This window comes from Aulonocara sp. 'chitande type north' Nkhata Bay, linkage group LG15 (assembly GCF_057382095.1).
Source record: "Aulonocara sp. 'chitande type north' Nkhata Bay isolate Kocher_YH1m ecotype deep benthic linkage group LG15, A_spYH_male_GT1.1, whole genome shotgun sequence".
NCBI classification, from domain to species: Eukaryota; Metazoa; Chordata; class Actinopteri; order Cichliformes; family Cichlidae; genus Aulonocara; species Aulonocara sp. 'chitande type north' Nkhata Bay.
The window spans coordinates 16598786-16620346 of NC_141358.1; the positions used below are offsets into that span (position 1 = coordinate 16598786).

The following is a 21561-nucleotide window of genomic DNA, read 5'->3' on the forward strand; positions in this document are numbered from 1 at the left end:
ACTTGACTTGAAAAAATGTTCTAAGACTTGTGACTTGACTTGGACTTTTACACCAATGACCTGGGACTTGAATTGGACTTGAACCGGTTTACTTGAAAAGACTTGATATTTCACCCCAAATATAAAATTTAACATGCATATTATATAGAGATTGAAAATGTGACGTCATTCAGGGGTAAAACCGCAAAGGATTCTGGGAACTCGTGGCAAGCGGTACTAGCGCGCGCAGGCTTTCAATTGAAATCAGTCACACAGCGATAAAAAGAAACACAAAAATGTCAAGAAGCTGTTGTATTATTAACTACAATAGCCGGTCGCATGACAGCCACGGGAAGCCGACGGGTAAAGAGATCGGTTGTTATCGGATTACGTCGTTGAAGAGAAATTGTTCGAGCCATGTTTCCGAAGTAACAAAGACGCGACTGGATTGCAGCCATTCAAAGACCAAATATAACGTCCCAGAACACTCCAGCTCACAGGTTAATCTGCTCCAAACATTTACACAAAGGTCAGTCTGCTGTTGTAGTTAACACGTCATTTTCATAACATAATTGGTGATATAGGTTACAAGCAAGTCTGGTGCTGAACAGAAATTGTCGCGCTATGCTCCTTTGTTTATTGTGCATAAATAGTGAATTGTCCTGACACAATATTGCGTTTCGCTTCTGTTATTATGGTACATTGACAAAAACATATACTTTTATTCACAGGATAAAACAGTTTTTTTGTATCACTAATTGTCCAGTACGATTACAGCATACAGTATTATTGTCACTGCTACATTTCTGTAATGAACCAGAAATTATTTCCACTACTAATTAATTACCGTTGAGCTCAAAGGTCCTATTAATAAACGGTTAACGAATGTGTATTTATGAAGACGATTTGTGAGACTGGTAAACTTACCTTTGTTCGTACGATGGTCTTTACTTTCTACACGGTGCATTTCAAGGTCCTGCACCCATCCGTCGGTAAACTGTACCTGGGCTTGTTGCAGTGACCTGAAGTTACTAAACTTCATGAGTGTATGCACTCACTCCAAGAACCGTATGATTATAAATATGCATATAAATATGCTACGATGAGATAGCTGACTTCATCTAACTAGCAAATGTTGGCCAGGCTACGTTGGTGATGCAGTTTTTTTTAATATGTATGATATTTTTGTCATGCGATTTTAAAGCCGGTCCTAAAACCGCATCCAAGAATAACATGCAGCTTATCTCAGAACTGTCGGTGAAAATTTTTCTTGGAGCTAGGTTTAATTGAGCTGCATTTTAAAGAGGTGCAATTTCACAATTTGTGTGTATTTTCTAAGTTCACTATTTTGTATGTGTTGAGAAAAACACAGATTTAAAAATTACATGGTCTAACATTTACATTTAGCATAACTGCAACATGCTTTTTTCGTTTTGTTTTTTTTAAAGACTCGAAAGGACTTGAAATTCAAAATTTCAGACTTGTGACTTTACTCGGACTTTTACACCAGTGACTTGAGACTCGACTCTGACTTGCCTGACATTACTTGAGACTTGACTTGAGACTTGAGGATAAAGACTTGAGACTTACTTGAGACTTGCAAAACAATGACTTGGTCCCACCTCTGCACAAAACTATCCACAACACTACACACTAACTACACAAGACAACACATTAACTACACACTCCAAACACGCTAAACGTCACAAATCTCTCACATCTCAAAACTCGTTCTCTCTCTTTTTCTGCTGTCTTTCTCTCTCTCTCTCGCTCGCCGTCACTCCTAAAACTTCCCCTGTTGTTTTTTTATTTTTATTTTTTGCTCATACGCAGAGAGTGCTTACTGCGCTGTCGTTAGACAGTAAACATGGCGAAACAATTCATGAAAAAACACGCGTATATATTGTTTATCATGACTCTGGTTTTACGTGGCCTATCAACACAATTTAAAAACTGGTAAATCATCACCTTGTTGCTTTGTCTTTACGTGGTCATGTGATCGGCTTACCACGACTACTTTATTCTTCCTCAGTCAAACAGCAGCACTCATGCGATTGTTTTGCCCCCTTAGCTCCAGGTGTTTTGCCAAAAAGTAATCGTGATTACCGTCCGCAGGAGCGCGCGCAGCTGCTTAAAGCTGTAGCGCCCAGCTTACTTAGTAGTCAGCTACTTCCGTGCTTCTGTTTGTTGAAAAATAGTAACGGACCGTATTTTCTTGTTAGTAACTGTAACAGTGTTGTAACGATAGGAATAGTGATTAGTTAGATTACTCGTTACTGGAAAAAGTAACGCAGTTAGTAACACCAGTGGCGGTCCTAGCCAGTTTGGCGCCCTGGGCGAACACTCCCTCTGGCGCCCCCCCACCACCACCACCACACACACACACACACAAAACGTATTAAGGATTGTACATTAACATAAAATTGTTGTACACACACACACACACACACACACACACACACACACACACACACACACACATATGAAGAGAGAGAGAGTATGCATAGTATGCAAACGGCTACCAAACAGCCATCATAATTCGTCATACAATGAGAACAGTACGCATCAACAACTGACAATGACTAATTAATATTAAAATCTGTAACATAATGTATTGTTTGGAGTTTAGTCTGTTACTGTTGCTATTTTTACCATTTCTTCTGTAACTCACATAATTTCCTTGGGGATTAATAAAGTATTCTGATTCTGATTGTTTCAGGATGACCTGCCATTATCAATGACACATCTGCTTACCTGCATCTTTTGCTCGTTTCTCTTCCTCTTCTTTTCTCTTTTTCTAAACTGAGGACCTGATGGCTTTGAACTTTTCTTGTCCATCTTCCATTGGTTTTAATTTTGCACTCCAGTATGAACACCCATCTCAACCCAAGGATCACCACAACATGATCTAACACACCTACACCTTAGTTCACAGATTCACTTTGTCTAGGGTGCATTTCTGAGATTTCACACAACCCAGGATTCAAATCATGAATACATAATGGGCTTGGATTTACAAGATTATAAATGAAATGTGCTCTATTTGGAAGCAGCAAGCCCCCCGTCCCCTTTTGACGGCTTGTGTGTGAGACTTTAAATCATCAAACTGTAAATTGTTATTGATCCCTTTACCCCTGGTCCTAAAGTGTATATTTATTTTCTGACTCTTCTTACATATATTTTTTGTTTGCTTGCACTGCTGTAACTGGAGCCTTGTCGTCTCGTCTCTCTATATCAGGGGTCCCCAATCCCAGTCCACGAGGGCCGGTGTCCCTGCAGGTTTTAGATCTCACCCTGGGTCAACACACCTGAATCACATGATTAGTTCATTACCAGGCCTCTGGAGAACTGAAGACATGTTGAGAAGGTAATTTATCCATTTAAATCAGCTGTGATGGATCAAGGACACATCTAAAACCTGCAGGGACACCGGCCCTTGTGGACTCGGATTGGGGACCCCTGCTCTATATACTGGACTGTATGTAGCAGAGATGACAATAAAGTTTACTTTGACTTCAGCAGCAAGCAGGCGCACCGAGGGCTCTCGCGCTCACTTTTCGTGTATAGAATTTCGAAAAAAACATTAGTGCAGATTATAAGTCTGTATCATAATGTCTGGTGTTTTCGTGTTTGTTGGTTTATTTTTATTTTGTTTTACTTTGCGGGTTGTTTATTAGATGCTGCTCCAGCCGGTCAGAAAATCCCCCGCCGCCCTGCCCTCTCCTCTCTGCGCCGCAAGCAGCAGGTGCACCTCGTAAACGAAGGGCGCCCTTACTCCCAGCAAATTGGCGATAGAAAACCGATCGGTGTCTATGCCATTCCCAATATGCGCTGGCTGACGTCGGGGCAGCATGAGTACAAGCATTTTTTTTTTTTTTTGTCGATGCCCGTGATGCCGCCCCCCACCAAGATGCCGCCCCGGGCAACCGCCCGTATCTAAAACCGCTACTGGCTGTTACTTGTAACGCCGTTATTCCCATCACTGCTAATCATATTATATTAACTACAGTGCAACATACAAACATTGTGTCCTCAAAGCTTTATCACTGAAAGAGTCTGTAAAACTATATTACGTACAGATTTACAAACAAAGTCTGAAAGTATAGCTGCAGAGAAAATTTGAGGGTTAAAACTTCAGAAACCTCTTAAAGTTAGGTTCAATCAGCCAGAATTAAAGCTGTGGATTTCAGGCTTGAGGAAAGTCTGTTTAAAAAAGCCAGACCAAAAATCTGCAAACTCTTTGATGAATATGGAATTTGGCATCATTACAATCAAAATTCAAAAGTAGTTGTTGCATTGCTTTTTCATGCAATGCAAATTCTAAAAATCCAATCTGTCTGTAAAAGGTCTGCACTTTTATTAACCTGAGCTACGTTTTACAAAGCACTTTATAATATGTTCTCATTCACCTACCTGTCATCCAGAGTAACCGGTGGTTCAGTGTCTTATCAAAGGATACTGTTAAACTGCTGAGCATCAAAAACCTTTGATGAATGGATAACCTGGTCTCACCCCTGAGCCTTTATTATACTTCTTTTACATTTTTTTGACTGTTGTACTACCAGTATCAGTCCAGCTGGGATGATTTTGATCATTTTGCGGTTAAAGCAGTGATGCTGTGTAGACCCAGTTTAGTTCTAACTTTTTCTGTGTTTATGTATGGACCATGTGACCCACCTCCAACCTTATATATTGACTTAAGACCAAGCAAGACCAAGTTCTTGGAGGTATTTTATATTTTCTAAATCTGTCATAGAGACTGGGGACAAAACCACGAGACAGGAATTAGGATCTTGGACGCTGTATGTGGACTTCTGAACTATTCCTGAGGTTCATATTATTATTTGACCAATGATAGAAGTGCAATAATCACTAACACTTTCTTTGATTAATTTATTTTTTGTGACAACAACCCTGCTTTTAACAGTGAATCAGCCCAAGCAATTGCAGGAAGGATATGGGATGAGTTTAGGAACATAGTCTTCTTTTACAGACAAGTATTATATTGGATTAAATGAAGCAAGCTAGGTTTTTAACTTGACAACTTGACAATAATATCTAGTAAGGGATTACATTTGCTTTAGATTTCTTCACAATTTTTGTAAAAAACATTTTGAGAAAACAACTGGAGCCTTGATTCTGTAGAGTATAGTTATATAGAAGGAAACATCTGGTTAGTGCAGAAAATCTCTAATAATAATAATAATAATGGATACTTTATTGATCCCCATGGGGAAATTACTTGTTTTTCTCTGCATTTGACCCATTCACTCAGTGAAGCAGTGGGCAGCCCACTAAGCAGGCGCCCGGGGAGCAGTGTGTAGGGACGGTACCTTGCTCAGGGGTACCTCAGGGTAGCCGTTAAGTGGATTCGAACCGCCGACCTTCCGATCATGGGGCGACCACTTTACCTACTGAGCTATCCCTGCCCCTGTAATTTATGGTTATCTATCCATAAACCGTGTATTATTGAGTCTTCAGGTCCAACTGATAACAATGTCTCTGAAATAAATGCTTGTTCTCTTTATATATTCTAAAAAGCGAAACTCCTTTACTGACATCTACCTTTACGATGAAGAATAAAATCAGTTGCAAAAAGGAGTGTATTTCAGCATATATGCAGGAGATAATCAGTCATTTATGATGAATTATACATCACAAGTACATTTCCTATTTTTAAGCTTCAAAACCTCCAGGGTATTTTGTCATCTGTTCTTTTCAGATGCGATGAAATTTGACATACAAGTGCAACTTTTCATGTAGAACAAAAATATTTCATTAGCTTTTCTACTATATTAAAAGCAGTCATTACTGAGGTTAACTTAGGTTAGCGTCACATTACTGAAAGTGTCAATCAGTGTAAAAGTGTAAAAACCTATTGTGTAACATGGTCTGGCCTTTGTAGGAGTATTTACTTAATTAGAAGTGTTTTGGTACGGACTGGTCTAGATGTAAATTAGAATTGCAGGGTGAAGCACCCCGTGAGAGTATTCGTCTGTCAGGTGTCACTATGCTCTCTCAATCTGACAGAATCTTTCTCTTCTTTTTCTCCTTCTCTGAAACAGACCAGAAGACTTCATCTTGGTCTCTGTCTCGAAAGTTCAATGAAGGCAGACGCCTCCCTCCATCCAGGAACATGAAGGGCTTATCGGGCAGCCGCTCCCAACATCAGATTCCTCTACCCCACGGCTTGGACTATGATCCCCACGTCCATGACATCCACACTCACCATGGCGCTGACTCCCGCCACCCATCCTACCTGCTCAGCCCCACAGAGAGCTGCCCTATGGACTTCCACCACCGCTACTCACCACGCAGCTCCATCCACTCCGACTGCATGATGATGTCCCCTGTCATGATGCCCCCAGCTGCTGCATCTGACCACATCTCCAGTAGCACCTTCCCCAGAATGCACTACAGCTCTCAGTATTATGACTCAGCCACACGGGACGACTGCGCTGCCATCACAGCCTCCGCCACATCCCCAGCTGTTGCGGCTGCAGCAGCTGCAGCAGCTGCCTCTTCCCACCATGCTGGCACCAAGAGCAACCGCCTTCCTGCTAATCTCCTGGACCAGTTTGAGAAACAACTGCCACTGCACCGTGACGGCTTCCACACTCTACAATACCAGCGCACCTCCACCACCACCGAGCAACGCAGTGAGAGTCCCGGCCGCATTCGACACCTTGTTCATTCAGTCCAAAAGCTCTTCACCAAGTCCCACTCCCTGGAGGGATCGTCCAAGATGAATGGCACAAAAGGTGACATTGTAGGAGGGGGTTATCACCATCATGGCCACCACTCCACAAAACACGGTAGCAAGAGGAGCAAGAGCAAAGAACGTAAGCACCGCTCTGGTGGCTGGTGGAGCTCAGATGACAACCTGGATAGTGACAGCACCTATCGCACACCCAGTGTCATGTCACGGCACCATGGGGAACATGTCGGCCACTACCACCCAGATTCCATGCACAGCCACCACTTTGGAGACCTGTCACTCAAGACCTCAAAGAGTAACAATGACGTCAAGTGCTCAGCGTGTGAGAGTATGGCCATGGGACCCGAGGGCAAGTTCATGAAGAGGAGCTCCTGGTCGACTCTAACAGTCAGCCAGGCCAAAGAGGCCTACAGGAAGTCATCGCTTAATTTAGAGAAACCCATGATGTACACGGACCTCAAGTCATCGCGGACATGTCATTACCTGCAGGTTAGTAGTACCTTTTTTTGGAAATATATGTCCTTAAAGTACAGACAAATTTGATTAGTGGTGTATTGTACTGAGCTACTGAAATACATGTTTTTGTGTGCATCGGTGTATATGCTATGGCTGGTACACAAACACTGATTTCATTCCATACCATGCAAACAATTCTGACTGGCATTGATCAGCTGCTAGTTTATGTCCACGTATAAGTCATCCTTTGCTTTCAGAATTAATGAAATCACAGAAGTTGTTTAATTTAGTTTGAAGCAATAACAGGATGTTTCCTTCCAAGTTTTGTGTTCTTCTAAATGTTTAATACTCAACTCTTTGGAAAAGGCCCACAAAAAATGTCTGAATATAGACTGAAAGGCCATTAAATGTGGAGATATTTGAAACGCCAACTATCAGATAATACAACAAACAATAACTAAGATCAATATCCACTCATCTCCGACACTGCCCTTCTCGATAAAATGCATTGATCGATTAGGAATCTAGACAGCAGGGTATTTGGAGTCTGCCTTTCTTTCTGTCATCCTCCAGAGGGCAATTACAGTGTCCACAAGTGTGAGAAGTCAATATATTTAACCAGGATTCCCTTTTGTGTGCTCACCTCAGGGAGCTATTGTCTATTAAGATATAGAGCTCGCCTGACTGAATCAATGTCATGGTGGAAAGCACTGAGAAGAACCACTGAGCTGAACTCCAGTGTAGGAAACACAAAGGCTGTGGTGTCTGCAAAAACAGCATATAGTGTGGCTTGAGTTGCTGTAGGAGCTGGTTCACCAGATTGGAAAGAGACATTACTTTATTCACAGATTTTATGCCCCATGCTTGCCTGTAACACTGTCACGAGTCACGAGACTAAAGTAAAGCAGTTAATCGAATTTCCCAGAGGAACCCACCCGAGGGATTAATAAAGTTCTATCTAATCTAATCTAAGCTACAGATAGTGACTTCTTCTAAAACGGTCAAAAGTCAAGTATTCAGTGTTTCAGCGATCTTTGAGTTTCTTTTAATTTTTAATACTAAGCACTTAGCTAATGCTCTCATCCACAGTGACTCACAGGCTACAGCATTAGAATATTAAGCTCAAAGTCCTGCTTTAAGTAGCTTTTAATGAAGGTGACTTAAGAATTGGAAATAATGATAAAAACAGTGACATGGGTAACAGTTGTTTCTGAAATGCCAAACAGATTTCCAATGGGTCGTCATTAGCATTACGATGCTTGTTGTATGCACATCTTGGGAAAAGCTGGCCTGGACTTTGATCAATCATGTTATGAAATGCTTGACTGTAATGTGAAAGAGAACAGCTGAAGTGATTGGCCATTATTAAAGCTATGCTTCCATATTACAGTTGTGCTTGTATATCACTCAATCTTGAAAATAGACAACTCCTTTAAGCCACTTTCAATGACAGCCATTATGAGAAAGTTGCAAACTGAAATATGTGCTTGCACTATAATCAACAATTACCCATGTTTTTTTACTCATGACATCAAATTTGAAGCGGCACTCATATAAACCCATAAATAGTTCTACCGAGTACCATATGCATCCCCTTCATTCATTTTGATGCTGTGTGAAATGCACAGTTACACACAGATACACAAACTGCAGTTATTTGTGTGTAATGGGTAGTCTCTGTCAATAGAGGGGCTCTCTCACTGGCATTTAACAAGCTTATATGTCAGCAGGCAGAGACCCTGCAGCTGCCACATGGGCACATTCAGCACTGAGCATGTCCATAATGAGAGCCTTATTCAGTGGAATCAATGAGCGGAGATCTGTAAAGGCGTTGTGGTGAACGCTCTTGGTGCCCATCTGATTTTATCTCTTTGATGTCTGGGTCCTTTAGGTCAATGTTCACTTGTGAGGAGGAGGACAGGCCTGCCTTAGGGAAGCTGACATAATCTTGTTTTAGCAAGTGTCACGTCTTCAGTCTGACCATCTAAGCCAACAAGGGTAGGGTGAAGCATATGTCAAAGAATATTAGAGGTTGAATCTACATATCATTTTAAGCCATTAAGAAAAATGCATACAGTGCTGTGCAAAAGTCTTGATTCACCTCTAGTTTCTTTACACTTCTTGTAATTTTTAAAAGCAGTCTCGAGCAATAGTTCTCCAGGTTTTCTTAAGGTCTTTGGAAAGTTTTCTTTGGACGTTGGTGGTTTTTTCACTCATTTTCAGTCCTGTCCTTGTAACTGACCACTTAACACTGACCTATGAATCGCTGAGACATAAAATGGACACCCGATTCCCGATGATGTTTAATCTGCCCTTAAAAACCTAATGAAACTGGAAAAGTGTAACGAAACAAGAAGTAGAAGGCAACAGAACAGTATCTGAAGGGCATGTCCTTAAGAAATAAGAAGAAATTCAGCAAAGACCTGACACAGGACCTGAGCGATGGACCCGGTCCTTCAATCTACTACTAACCATAGCCTCATCAGAAATGGTCTCAGTACAAGAAGGGCTCCTTCCCACCATATTTTTTAAAATCATAGTTATCCTGCTACCTTTGCATTTAAAAACCTTCAAATAGACTACGTCCACTCTCACCATTTCAAAAGCCAAAAAATAACTGGCTTACTCAGGCACAAAATTACAGGACCCGCACATTTACGAGCTAGAAATTGTTCTACCACATCCAACAGGTCAGTGTTGTTTTTCACTAGATGCAGTTTCACATCTGGTACATGGCGTTATGGAATTACTTTCTGCATTGAGAAGATGTTTTATCCCAGGGTTATTTTTGTACAAAGTGCCCACAGTGTAGTAGTAACTAATGATGGTGTAAAGCAGCTCATCTGTCTAGCTGCCTCAGAGGCACAGCTGAACAAGTTCTTTCAGGTATGGCATCAAATGAACACAGAAATAAGGTAATGCTAATGAGGTAGCGCACTGCTTCCATGAGTGATGACTGCCTTGTTAACAGCAGCCCCAGACGATCAATGGTTGTGCATTAGGAGGAAAATGAATCTTTTACTTTATTGCTGTCTTTAAGGCTGATTAATTTAGTTTCCAGGCATTTTATTCTATGCATGTGGGAATGGAAAATGTATTAGCCTGTGTTACACTTTTTGCTGATGGGTCTTTTTTTTCCCATGTTAACTTATGAGGTTACGCAGGTTTGCAACGTACCTACTGCCTTCATTTTTTTAGATGATAATGCACAAAATGTTATCTTATATCACAATATTAGGTAACCGAACAATCATCTCTCGTTTTCCTACGTGCTGTTGTGGAGTTTAGTGCTGAGGCAGTGAGACATGCTGCGCAAAAGAAATTCATTGTGTTTTGGCTTCAAATCGTAGCATATGGTTTAAAAGATTCAGAACGTGTTTTATGTTGACTACAAAAACAGTTGAGGAATACATCTGAGCAAAATACTTTACACTAAGGATGATGAAGCCCAGTTGGTCCTGCTTTAATCATCTGTAAATCCTCCTACTTTTTACTATGTGCCACCTTCCATACAGAAGAAAAAAGCTTTATATAAGTGCCTTATGCTGTTGAGTCCCTCACCTGTCGCCACTGAGCACAAGGGCTGTCGAGTAAGAGAGGATATTGGGTGCTAAAGAAAAAGATTATGAGGGGAAGAGATGAAGAGATGGGCAGCAAGAACAGACAGCGAGAATGGAAGTGATAGAGAAAGCATTATTCCACCTCCAGGAGAAAAAAAGGGGTGTGAGCCACTTTCTTTTCTGTGAGAGCAGTTCAGCACTTGTGGCAGAGAAACAGCCACGCTGTATGACTGGCTAAAGTGAGTAACTGGCAGAGCATGAAGAACAGTCCTGCGCCTGGGCTTGTTGTTCCAGGAGCTAAGACTGGTCTGTCCACTGGGACTACTGCTAGCTGCACCACACACTAACACTGCTGTACTTGCTACATGCCTGATCAATACGCTGTTAGCAGAATCAGTGTGTGACACACAGAGATGGTAATGTGTTACTGTAATCCAATTACTTTTTTCAAGTAACGAGTAAAGTAAGGGATTACTATTGCAAAAACGGTAATTAGATTACCGTTACTTTCCCGTAGGAACGCTGCGTTACTGCGTTACTAAAAACCGTGATTTTTTTTGCAAGAATGTCTCATGACAGTGACGTACGCGAGTGCGACGGTCGTGACAACAGCTGTGTGCAGATCAACAATGGATCATATATCGAGTACGGGAGAGAGTATGAGCGTGCAGCGTTTAAAGCGTGGAAGTACTGACCTTATTTTGAGTTTGATTCCATAAAAAGTGACAAAAACATTAGCGTCCATTAGCATTGTGCGTGGGAAGTAAACATCTTTTTACAGCGAAAAAAACCCCTAAACTTCCAAGAAACTGCCGTATCCTTCCACTGACCGCTGCGGCACACCTGCACCAGGGTAAACCTCCGCCTACCCAACTCCTGCTTTACAGGTGAAAATAGAGCAAAAGGACCGCTAGTCTTTGATTTTATTTATTTTCTGCTGTGTTTTACTTGCATCTATTTGAAAGAGTGAGTGTAAACACAAAAAAAAATATTTTATGTGCTGGAATGTGCAGAAAATAGGTTTAAATGTTAAACAAATTTCTTCCAGTCAGAGAATGTTGCATATAATTAAATTTTTGCTTGATGCATAAAGTTAAAAGATTAAAATTAATAAAATTATAGAAGTTTTAAAATGAGACTTTTCCATTTGATTACATTTTGTATGATGGATTATGCAGAAAAAGTAGAATTGGGCTGAAAGATCTATCGCTTTATCACCTCTTCAGGTTGTAAATCGTGTTTTTAAAAAGTAACTAAGTAACTAAGTAATTAATTACTTTTGAAAATAAGTAATCAGTAAAGTAACGGGATTACTTTTTGGGGGAAGTAATCAGTAATTAGTTACTGAGTACTTTTTTCAAGTAACTTGACCAACACTGGTGACACATGGCCACTGTAGCTGTCCATCTTCATAAGAATTAAACCAGGGTGCAATTGAAGAACCCATGAACCTTGTTTTTAATAGTATCAATCTGATACTGTAAGCTCAAACATACACTGTGTATTCAACCCAACAATAACAGATAATCATTTTTGAAGAGTTGAACTTGATATACTCTATAATTTCTGTTCTATCAAAATCACTAAATCAGCGCAATTATTATGTGTAGACATCTGCAGCACTGCACAGCACAGTGTAGAGTAATTAGAACGGAATCACTTACTCACTATGCTAATCTTGATGCTGCTGTGTTAAGCAAAGTCCCTGTTTATTGTACTTATAATTGAAACACTGAAACCAATTTATGCTACATATATATAATGTTATGGCTATGAGCATCTAATACATACAGTCACATGAAAGAGTACAGCCTTTCTGCTTCCATAGAAATCAGGGGTGTACGGTAAGTAGCAGCCAAGTGCTGCTAATCGAATGCACTTAATTAACTGATCATCAGCAAGTGGGACCACCTTTGTTAAAGCAGAAGTTCTGCTGGTCTGGAGCATTCAGGTGTGTGTTAACACAATGGCATAATATTCCTAGCGGTGGATGTTCCCAAGTGCACCAGCAAATCTACAGCATAATGATGGAAAAAGAAAAGAAACAAGGTGTTGCAATATTCTGGTTAAAATCCAGACCTCAGTCTGATTGAAATGCGGTGGCGGGACATTAAGAGAGCTGTACATAAGCATTTGCTTGCACTGAAGCAAAACTGTAAAGATGCGTCGGCCAAAATTCCTTCACAACGATGTGAGAGACTGATAAAGTCATACAGAATACAATTACTTCACCGATTACTGCTGCTAACGGTGGTGCCACAAGCTACTGGTTCATGGGGTGTAGTTTGTTTTTCACAGGACTGCATAGAATACTGTCAGCCTTTCTTTTTCACATGACTGTACATGAGTGTTCATTATTTTTGTCGTTTTTAATCACATTTGCCTTACAACTTATTCTGAGCTGCAGTATGCCAAAAGCTTATTTTGTGTTTATTTGGCTGACAGTCAAAGCTAATTGAAGAGCATGTATGTTTTTGTATTAGTAATACTACAGTGATGACAGTATGCTGACTTAAAAGTTACAGCCCAAGCCTCAGGGGTATGATTGGCTGCCTTTTCTGTGCGTGCATAAAAATACATACTGATTCCTTGCCAAATGTGTTCATTTGCTTCCCAAAAATCCTTTAAATATGGCCACATTTTGATTTGCATTATGAGCGATTTGCTAAAAAGGATGCTGAACCCTGTCCATTCAACTGAATGTTGACCGTGCGGATGTAAAGTGCCATTTTACTTTACTTCTAAGAAATGTGATAATGAATTTCACTCCGTAATTTAGTGATGGGCTGGGGAGTTTTGGGCTACCTAAACATTTATGAATGGAAAAAAAGCAGTGTGAACAAGCGTTTGCCCTCTTCCTGATTTCCTAGTTTTATTTGTCACACTTATGTGTTTCAGATCAAACAAACACATTTTAATATTAGACAAAGATAACCAGAGTAAATACAAAATGCAGTTTTTATGATTTAATTGATTAAGGGAAAAAAGTTGGTCCTGTGTGTAAAAGTAATTGCCCTTCTTGTTAAATCATGACTATTTCTCATATCTCTATATATGTTTATGTGGGAAAAAATCCCAATATATGACCATGTTCAATGTCACTTAAATCACCTTTCTTCCTGAAGCTCAGTTTGAACTCCAATAGGACATTTCATGCCTAAATACACCGAACTGCACTGAGTTGGCTGATTGTATATTTATGTTAACAAGCAGTTGAACAAGTCCACGTAACAAAGTAACCAGTTATTATTTCTTAATCAGCCCAAAATTAGGTACAGGTGGAGACCAACGTTTGTACACTGCTGTGAAACCACTTGGATAAATCTTTATAATTATTAAAAAATTTGCTTTATGTTACGGTCTCACAACTTTATATTTTCAATGATAACATCCTTGGCATCACTGTGATACACAATTCCTTTACTTGATTTTTCCATTTAGGTTAAAAAACACATAGCTGATACACTTTTCACACTTATATGGGTAATTTTCAAGCTGTATTTGCGAATATCTTTCATTTACACAACCCTGTCAAAGCTGTATATTTTGTACATGGCTAAATATTGCTATAGTACTCATCATCGTTTTATCACAGACTTGCAGGAATAACAAGTAATATCCTGGACTACTTCGACCTAATTGTTATAAATGTCTGTATTGTATTAAATGTAGGTGTGCCATCTTCCACAGGTGCCCCAAGATGAGTGGAGTGGATACCCAGGTGAGAAGGATGACGAGATCCCATGTCGGCGGATGCGAAGCAGTAGCTATGTTAAAGCAATGGGAGAGGTGGATGATGAAAGTGGGGACTCTGACACCAGCCCTAAGACCTCTCCACAAAAGACCATTCGGTCAGATGCTCTTGTCCTCAAATCAGCCATGCAGAGACCCCATTTAGACTCCCACAGGTAGGCCTGGTTGCCTAACGTATTGACTTAGTGTGCCCACGGCAATGCTGTGTATTCATTTAAATATTCCAGTTTTTATCATGGGTTCACTAAGGTCTTACTCAAAAAAAGGTAAGATGATGCACTGTGATTCATTTCCCTTTTATTTCACAAGTTTCAAATATTTACATGACAAAACCAACGCTCATCAATAGCAGTATCTCTGGTGTTGCTTCAGGGTCAACCAGTTGAGCTGCTTGGATTTCAGTGTTAATTGTTGCTTGGCTAGAATTTATTGGAGTCAACGCTGAGGACACAAGTTGTTTTTTTTCATACTTCAATACAAGTGGAAAGTTGGGAGTTTTGATGCAACACTTGCTGCTAACAAAATGTTGCTGCATGCTGTGTTTAGTTGGTGCTCAAAGCAAGAACATTCAGAGTCGTCTATATAAATAAACAGTCTCACTGCTCTGCCTACATGCTGTCAAAGTAAAATTGCTGTTTGTTAATGCTGCTTTTTGTTAAGCTGTCCCTGAGAGATATGACTAAATTGAACAGTCAGGTGATTTCAAGTGAAGTTACTTTGGAAAACAATAGTACCTTTGTTGGCTTGTATGGTTGGTGTGGTTGGCTCTTTTTTGGTCTTAGGCATTGCCTGCCAAGCACTGTATTTCTACAACTGTTTCATGGGTCAGCTGCAGCCGTGCTCTGGTGATTGCTGTGGCACCAACTGGTTTTGAGTTTGATATAAATTTCTGATATACCATACACAAACACTGCATCGCCGCATCACGCTATTGCTGACAATTCTGTCAAAAGAAGAAAGAAAGAGAGCCGGTTCAAATGCAGGAGAGGTGACACATGGAAGGGCATACGTTAAAGTTAACACTGCTTGATGAAAAGCCTTGGGGGAAGTGACGGGTTTGTTCTGTAACCCAGCCAAGTGTGGAGTATATATGTCTGTGTTTTGATCCTAGACAGACTTTGACAAAGGGAGAGCATGCAATCTCCACATAGAAAGGCCCCAGTCGACCTGTGGAGCCAAACCCAAGACCCTCCTGCACTACTGTGTTGCCTTCACAATTACAACAAACCTTAATTATTGACAGTTTTACCATTCACTTTCACTCTAATGTGATCTACTCATTAATATAAATGTGGTAAATAGTATTTTGTTGATAATTATTCTAATCAGGGTTAACATACAAATAACATGTTGCAAAAGGTTCTGCACTGGACAAATTGAGATTAATTATCCAGATGATTTGTGTGATGTTACTTTTTAAAGCACAGTGTACATCAGTTGGCTGTTTTAGAACAGATAGATTTCGCTTCTCAGGATCTTACCACCTCCATTTAATGATTTCCTAATGATCTCTCGCTGGTAAATGGTGACCATGTGTATCTTTTTCATGCTAAACCAGAACAACATACAGAGTGTTTTTTAATTGGCGTATTCGTGATGTCATTGCTCTACCTAAGCTAAAACACAGCTTTTCCCCCCAATTTATTGTTCTCTGTGACTGTTTGTTTTCAGGCACTGTGACTTTCAAACGCAGCCAAATTCTTGAAGCTAGGGAGCAGTCGTGAATCCGTCATCTCTACTGCCACTGAGTGCTAATTTTGTTACCATCATCTCAGTGGGGAACTGATCACTTTTGCTTTTGTCCACAAACAAAACAGCTCTTATGTTTTGTTTATCCTCTGGTGGAGAATGTAATAATCTCTTACTGTAACTCCATGCTGTCACTGTTTCCCTAATAAGAGCCACAGCCTAGCTATGCATGCTCTCTATGATTTTGGGATGAATGAACTACTGTTTTATCATGGAACTAGAGGATATTTAAAAATGAGAGGGGTGAGGGGGTATCATGTAGAAGTGAGAGGGTAGAAGTTCATTTTCATTTAATCACAAACAAGGCCGTGCCAACAGATGCTAACCAGCGGATTTATAAACTACAGTGTGTTCCAGATGTTACCTTTGTGGCTTTTGAACTGTGAAATCGTGTCTGTCCCTGCCCCCTGTCCTTGTTCAGCCAGGGCTACCACTTGCAAACCACAAGAGATATACAGCCCCACCCTAGTGTCACGCTGGACCCCGCCACCTTTCATCCCCCGCCCTTCCGCTCTCGCAACCAGAGCTACATGCGCGCCGTCAGCACCCTCAGTCAGGCTAGCTGCGTCAGCCAGGTGAGTCTCAAACACATGCATTACACAGAAGCAACACCTGGACACATCACTGAGAGCTTATATCAGTTTGTATGTAGTAGCACTGTGCTGAGGACAGCACAGAGGCACTAAGCACCCAAGGGAGGTCCCCTGATTATTAGATTGCAGAGCAGGGGTGTCAAACATAAGGCCCAGGAGCCAGAATCAGCTGGGCAAAGACTCCAATCCGGCCTACTAGATGTCTTTGGAAAATATGAAGGAGGGCTTGAATTATGGACTTTTCACTGTACTTTCATAAGTGTTACTACTACAATTAAGACCTCCCACTTGGTCATTAATACCACACTAAAGTCAATAAGTTGTAGATAAAAAAAATAAACTTACATTCGCTATCTACTATTTACTGTAGACTAATGGGTCTATACTACAGCACAATTTCTTTATTATGTACAAAAAGACACATGCTGTTGAATTAGACTTCTTTATCTAATATTAAGATACCTCAGGGATTAAATGTGTTGTTAAATCTCTTTACAATGACAGAAAGGGGCATTTCACTGGTCTGGCCCAATTAAGTTCAAAGTGGGCTTTGTGTGGCCCACAATGTAAAGCGAGTTTGACATCCCTGTTGTAGACAAAGCCTTGGCTATATCAGTCAAACGAAATTGGAATAACTTATTGCTTTTACTGTTTGGGTACAGATGATTTATCTGAAAGCTTATGTCCAGGCACAGTCCAACATGGTTTACAGTTTGTTTCTGAAGTGTTATCTGCTCATAAAAAAAATGTGAAATTACACATAATTATTAAATTAGGACATCAGTGTCACATCAGCAAGTTTGCATCTTGATATCTGGAACAGGCTACTGATACACAGTTAATGAGCCTAGTGTTGTTTTAGCATGCCAACTCGTTTGTTTTGGTTGACAGGGCTTTTTTGTCACCCTCGAGCAATACACTACAGTACTAGTGTAGGCCTGGAGATGAAATAAATACACGTTTTGAACCAACATCATCATTCAAATAAATTCAAATTCAAATACCTTCTTCTCCTATGAATCTATACATTTGGATAAATTAAGTCCGTTTGGACCTCCATGGTGGCTTAAGATGTGGTTACTGCTGCAAGATCTGAGACACATCCACCATTGGACCTTCAATACGTACATGGAGTAACAATGAGGAGAGATTTTGGCTAAAACACAGGTTGAAAAATCAGTTTACACCCTTACGTGCTAACACCTAGTTTTCCATTACTGGAAAAGGTCTAATTAATAGCAAATCATTCCCGTTTTTAAATAGTAAAGGCTAAAGTAATAATGAAAAGGCAATATTATCTCAATAGTACATCAACATTTACAAAAAGTGTTAAATAATTCAAATATAAACAAAAGTATGCAGCCAACACAATTTGTATCACTAAAAGAAGAAGCTATTTTTATCTCTTCCCTCGTTCACAAGGAGTTTCCACAACAGGTAAACTCCACATGTTTGATTTGGCAGAGTTTTCGTGCCAGATGTCCTTCCTGACGCAGCCCCAAAGGGATTTGTGTCTCCTCGTAGGATTGAACTGGGGATCTATTGGTGGTTAGGCAAATGCTTTAACTACTACACTACAGAGACACGTTCAGCACTTAGCTGTAAAATAACATTTCCCTTTGATGAGTACATGATTTTCACATTAACAAATTAATCTTGTTACACAGAGCAGTTTATTGTACTTCTAAGCTCTTCCACGACTTATGAGATATCTTCCATCTGTTAGCATTCAGTATACTGTATAGAACGTCTTTTGTGATCAATTTATTGCTTTATAACTCAAACTGGCTATTTTTCTTATTGTTTTTTTGTTGTCATCTGAATTTTTTTTCCCCCATTTGATCTGACATTTATTCAGTTTAAGGTCGAAACTGACAGCGGCGTTTCCTTATGCTAACACTCCTTCATATTTGCTGTGCAAAGGGGAAGAATCAAAGTGAGAAAGAGAAAGGAAGAGGAAAAATTAAGGACTGCTATTCCTGTTTTTGTCTCTCAGGTGAGTGAGACTGAGATCAATGGCCAGTTTGAGTCAGTTTGCGAGTCCGTTTTTAGTGAAGTAGAATCCCAGGCCATGGAGGCCTTGGACCTGCCTGGTTCGTTCCGCACTCGAAGCCACAGTTACCTCCGTGCAATTCAGGCTGGTTATTCCCAAGATGACGACTGCTTGCCTTCAATGACATCCTCCACTGTCACTTCAACTCTCAGATCCACAACAGGTAAAACAATCCCCCCCCTGAATAAGAGAGGGCTTAGATTACATATCTTCATATATCCTATACATGCGCACAAACTTGACATACCTAAATATGTACAGTGGGGAACCCTTGAGCTTCAGAGATGCCGGGCTGAATGATTCCAGTTATTTTCTTTGGAAGCTATGGTGTACGTGTGTTTGTTTTTTTGCCACTGCATACTCCCAGTTGTTTAGATGGACCTGCTTGTGTGTTACGTTGCATGAGTCATGCATCATTAGCCAAGCTTCTGATTGGTCAGTTGTGGTGTTGCCGAGCTTTAATCTAGGATAGGGGTGGGAGAGCTACATTTTAAACATTAAGATGGCAACACATGGCCATAGTACACAGTATAATAACACAGCACAGCCGCATTACATGGCATGCCTAAAAGGAACAGACCCGAACCAAAGCATGTTAAAGTGTGGTGTTATTTATGTATTATGAAAAGCGTGTGAGTTACTTAGGGAGGGGTGAAAAACAAAATGGGCCAGGGGGCAGGGGAGCAGTAGGTCACTGATATACTTGTTTGAGAGGACACACTGGACAAAGCATTCACCTGTACTCCCCATTAGCACAAACTTTGTAACGGACATTGCAATTGGCTACATAAAATAAAAAAAATGTTAAAAAAAAAAACCCAAAACAAACAATTTAAGGTAAGTCAACAAGCTTTAGCAGCTAGTACATATGCACACCTACATGCTGGTTGCACAAAGAAACTACACTACACATGTTAGAGTTTGAAAGAAAAAAACTTTACTAACAGTATTGTTGTACTGTGTTGCATGAAACTTGAGTTAATGCTAACAAGTGTCCCAATGAATGATATGTCAATGTAAAAATGCAATAATTTCAAGGTTTTTTGTGACACAGTTCAAACAATATGTCCCTTTATTTAGCATTTCAGGTTCTTTGTGCAAGCACAGTCTTTCCGGTAACTCCCTCACTGAGTGTATTTGGTGTTTGCCTGCAAGAGTAAAGCTATGAACCCTATTGAAACATTTTTTTTCTCTAATTACATGCATTTTTTTAATATTATGGATTACCTGGATTTTTACTGTTTTTGTACACTTTTCTGTCAATTTAATATTGGAGACATTTGCAGTTTTATTCATTTTGTTGCCTTTGTTTTCTTGTTGAATCTGGACTTTTGTTTTTGTTTTTTATCCTTTCATTCTCAATTGGGTTTCCATCTACGATTTCTACGATGTGACAGAAGTACTGAGGACAAAGGAGTGTTCTCCAATCCCACCGTCTTATTTGCTTAACGCTATTCATTTAACTCTGCTCCAAATCTGTCAGCTCAACATGGGCGAAAACAAGCAGTTGACTGTACATTATGTTCTGAAATTGTATTACCAAGATTAGCATAATGCATCGATTACAACATGCAATATAAGACTGTAGCAGTTCAGAGAAAGGACTCCCTGGATGCTGATAAAATATACAGTACTGCCACCTCCCATACAACCCGTACTGTAAATATTACTTGTTTTTGGGATGCACTATAATTATGCGTGAATAGTGGCCATAAAATAAAATAAAATAAGAGAGAATCGCTTATTCATGGAATCCTGTTTTTATGTTAGTCTTCAGTACTAGATTATTACTATTATTATTAAACTGTAAGCAACTTATGACCCAAACCCTGAGGCTAGTGGGCCATTGAGTGGGGAAGGGACCCCATGGTGCTCCGTAGGGCAGACGAACAGCAAACCCCTCTCCATTTGACCATCCACCTCTTGAAGGATAACCAAGGGGAAAGAACAACTGGAGGCATCAGTGATGATTGTTGCAGGTATTTTAATGTTGACACGCATACATATATCTATGTATATGTGTGTTTTTGCACTGCCTTCTCAGTAAAAAATAGCAGATAAAGTTTATATGTAGTTGGTAGAAATATCGCCTTATGTTATCCCAAGTAGCAAACATGGTGTCAAACAACTCATAAAACCTCAGACATGTTGATTTATTTTTAGAGCACTGGTAATGCTGAATATTGATTACAGTGATGAATGTGATGCTGGCTTTTGTGAGTTGTTTACCACGTCTCTATTTTAAGTGTTCTTAGACCACATTGTAAGTGTAAATGTATGCGGTATGTTCTGCCCAGACTCTTCAGAATGTTTTCATGCTTCAGCATAAAATAGCAGTGAATGTTATCGCATTGCCACTGTCTCCAATCATTTGTGAGCGCAGCATCTACCTGTTGTACATGTGTGAACTTTTTTTCTTTTCTTTCATGAAAATCTGGCTTCTTTTCAAAAGGCCACTTGTGGCAGAGTCTAACTCTTGGCAGTGATTTTGTCAACTGTCTTGGACTGTGGGATTGCAGCCTCTCCCTGGTGCAGCCCTCACCGGGTTTGAATATTTCACATGGTCTAAATCAGCCACCTTGGACCTGATATGTTCAATAGGGTTCATATCTGCTTCTTGTGATTCTTCTACTCCCTTTGCATCTTTTCTTTTGCACAAAATTGCACAAATTTTAAGTAAGTCAGAAACATTTGACATGG

At 40.1% G+C, this 21561-nt stretch overlaps 1 protein-coding gene across 4 annotated transcripts in view; it reads left to right on the plus strand.

The window, feature by feature from the left end:
- LOC147312856 (disks large-associated protein 2-like) overlaps nucleotides 1-21561 on the plus strand; it is a 110624-nt gene that overhangs the window by 56140 nt on the left and 32923 nt on the right. For 3 of the 4 annotated variants that reach the window (XM_086264655.1, XM_086264657.1, XM_086264658.1), the window contains exons 2-5: nucleotides 6045-7186; nucleotides 14404-14621; nucleotides 16637-16790; nucleotides 18805-19024. In XM_086264655.1, the coding sequence (XP_086120781.1) occupies nucleotides 6116-7186; nucleotides 14404-14621; nucleotides 16637-16790; nucleotides 18805-19024 (1663 nt within the window). In that variant the 5' untranslated portion in view covers nucleotides 6045-6115. Of the gene's footprint in view, nucleotides 1-246; nucleotides 509-6044; nucleotides 7187-14403; nucleotides 14622-16636; nucleotides 16791-18804; nucleotides 19025-21561 lie in introns of those variants that run through there. The other variant, XM_086264656.1, reaches the window with a different exon arrangement.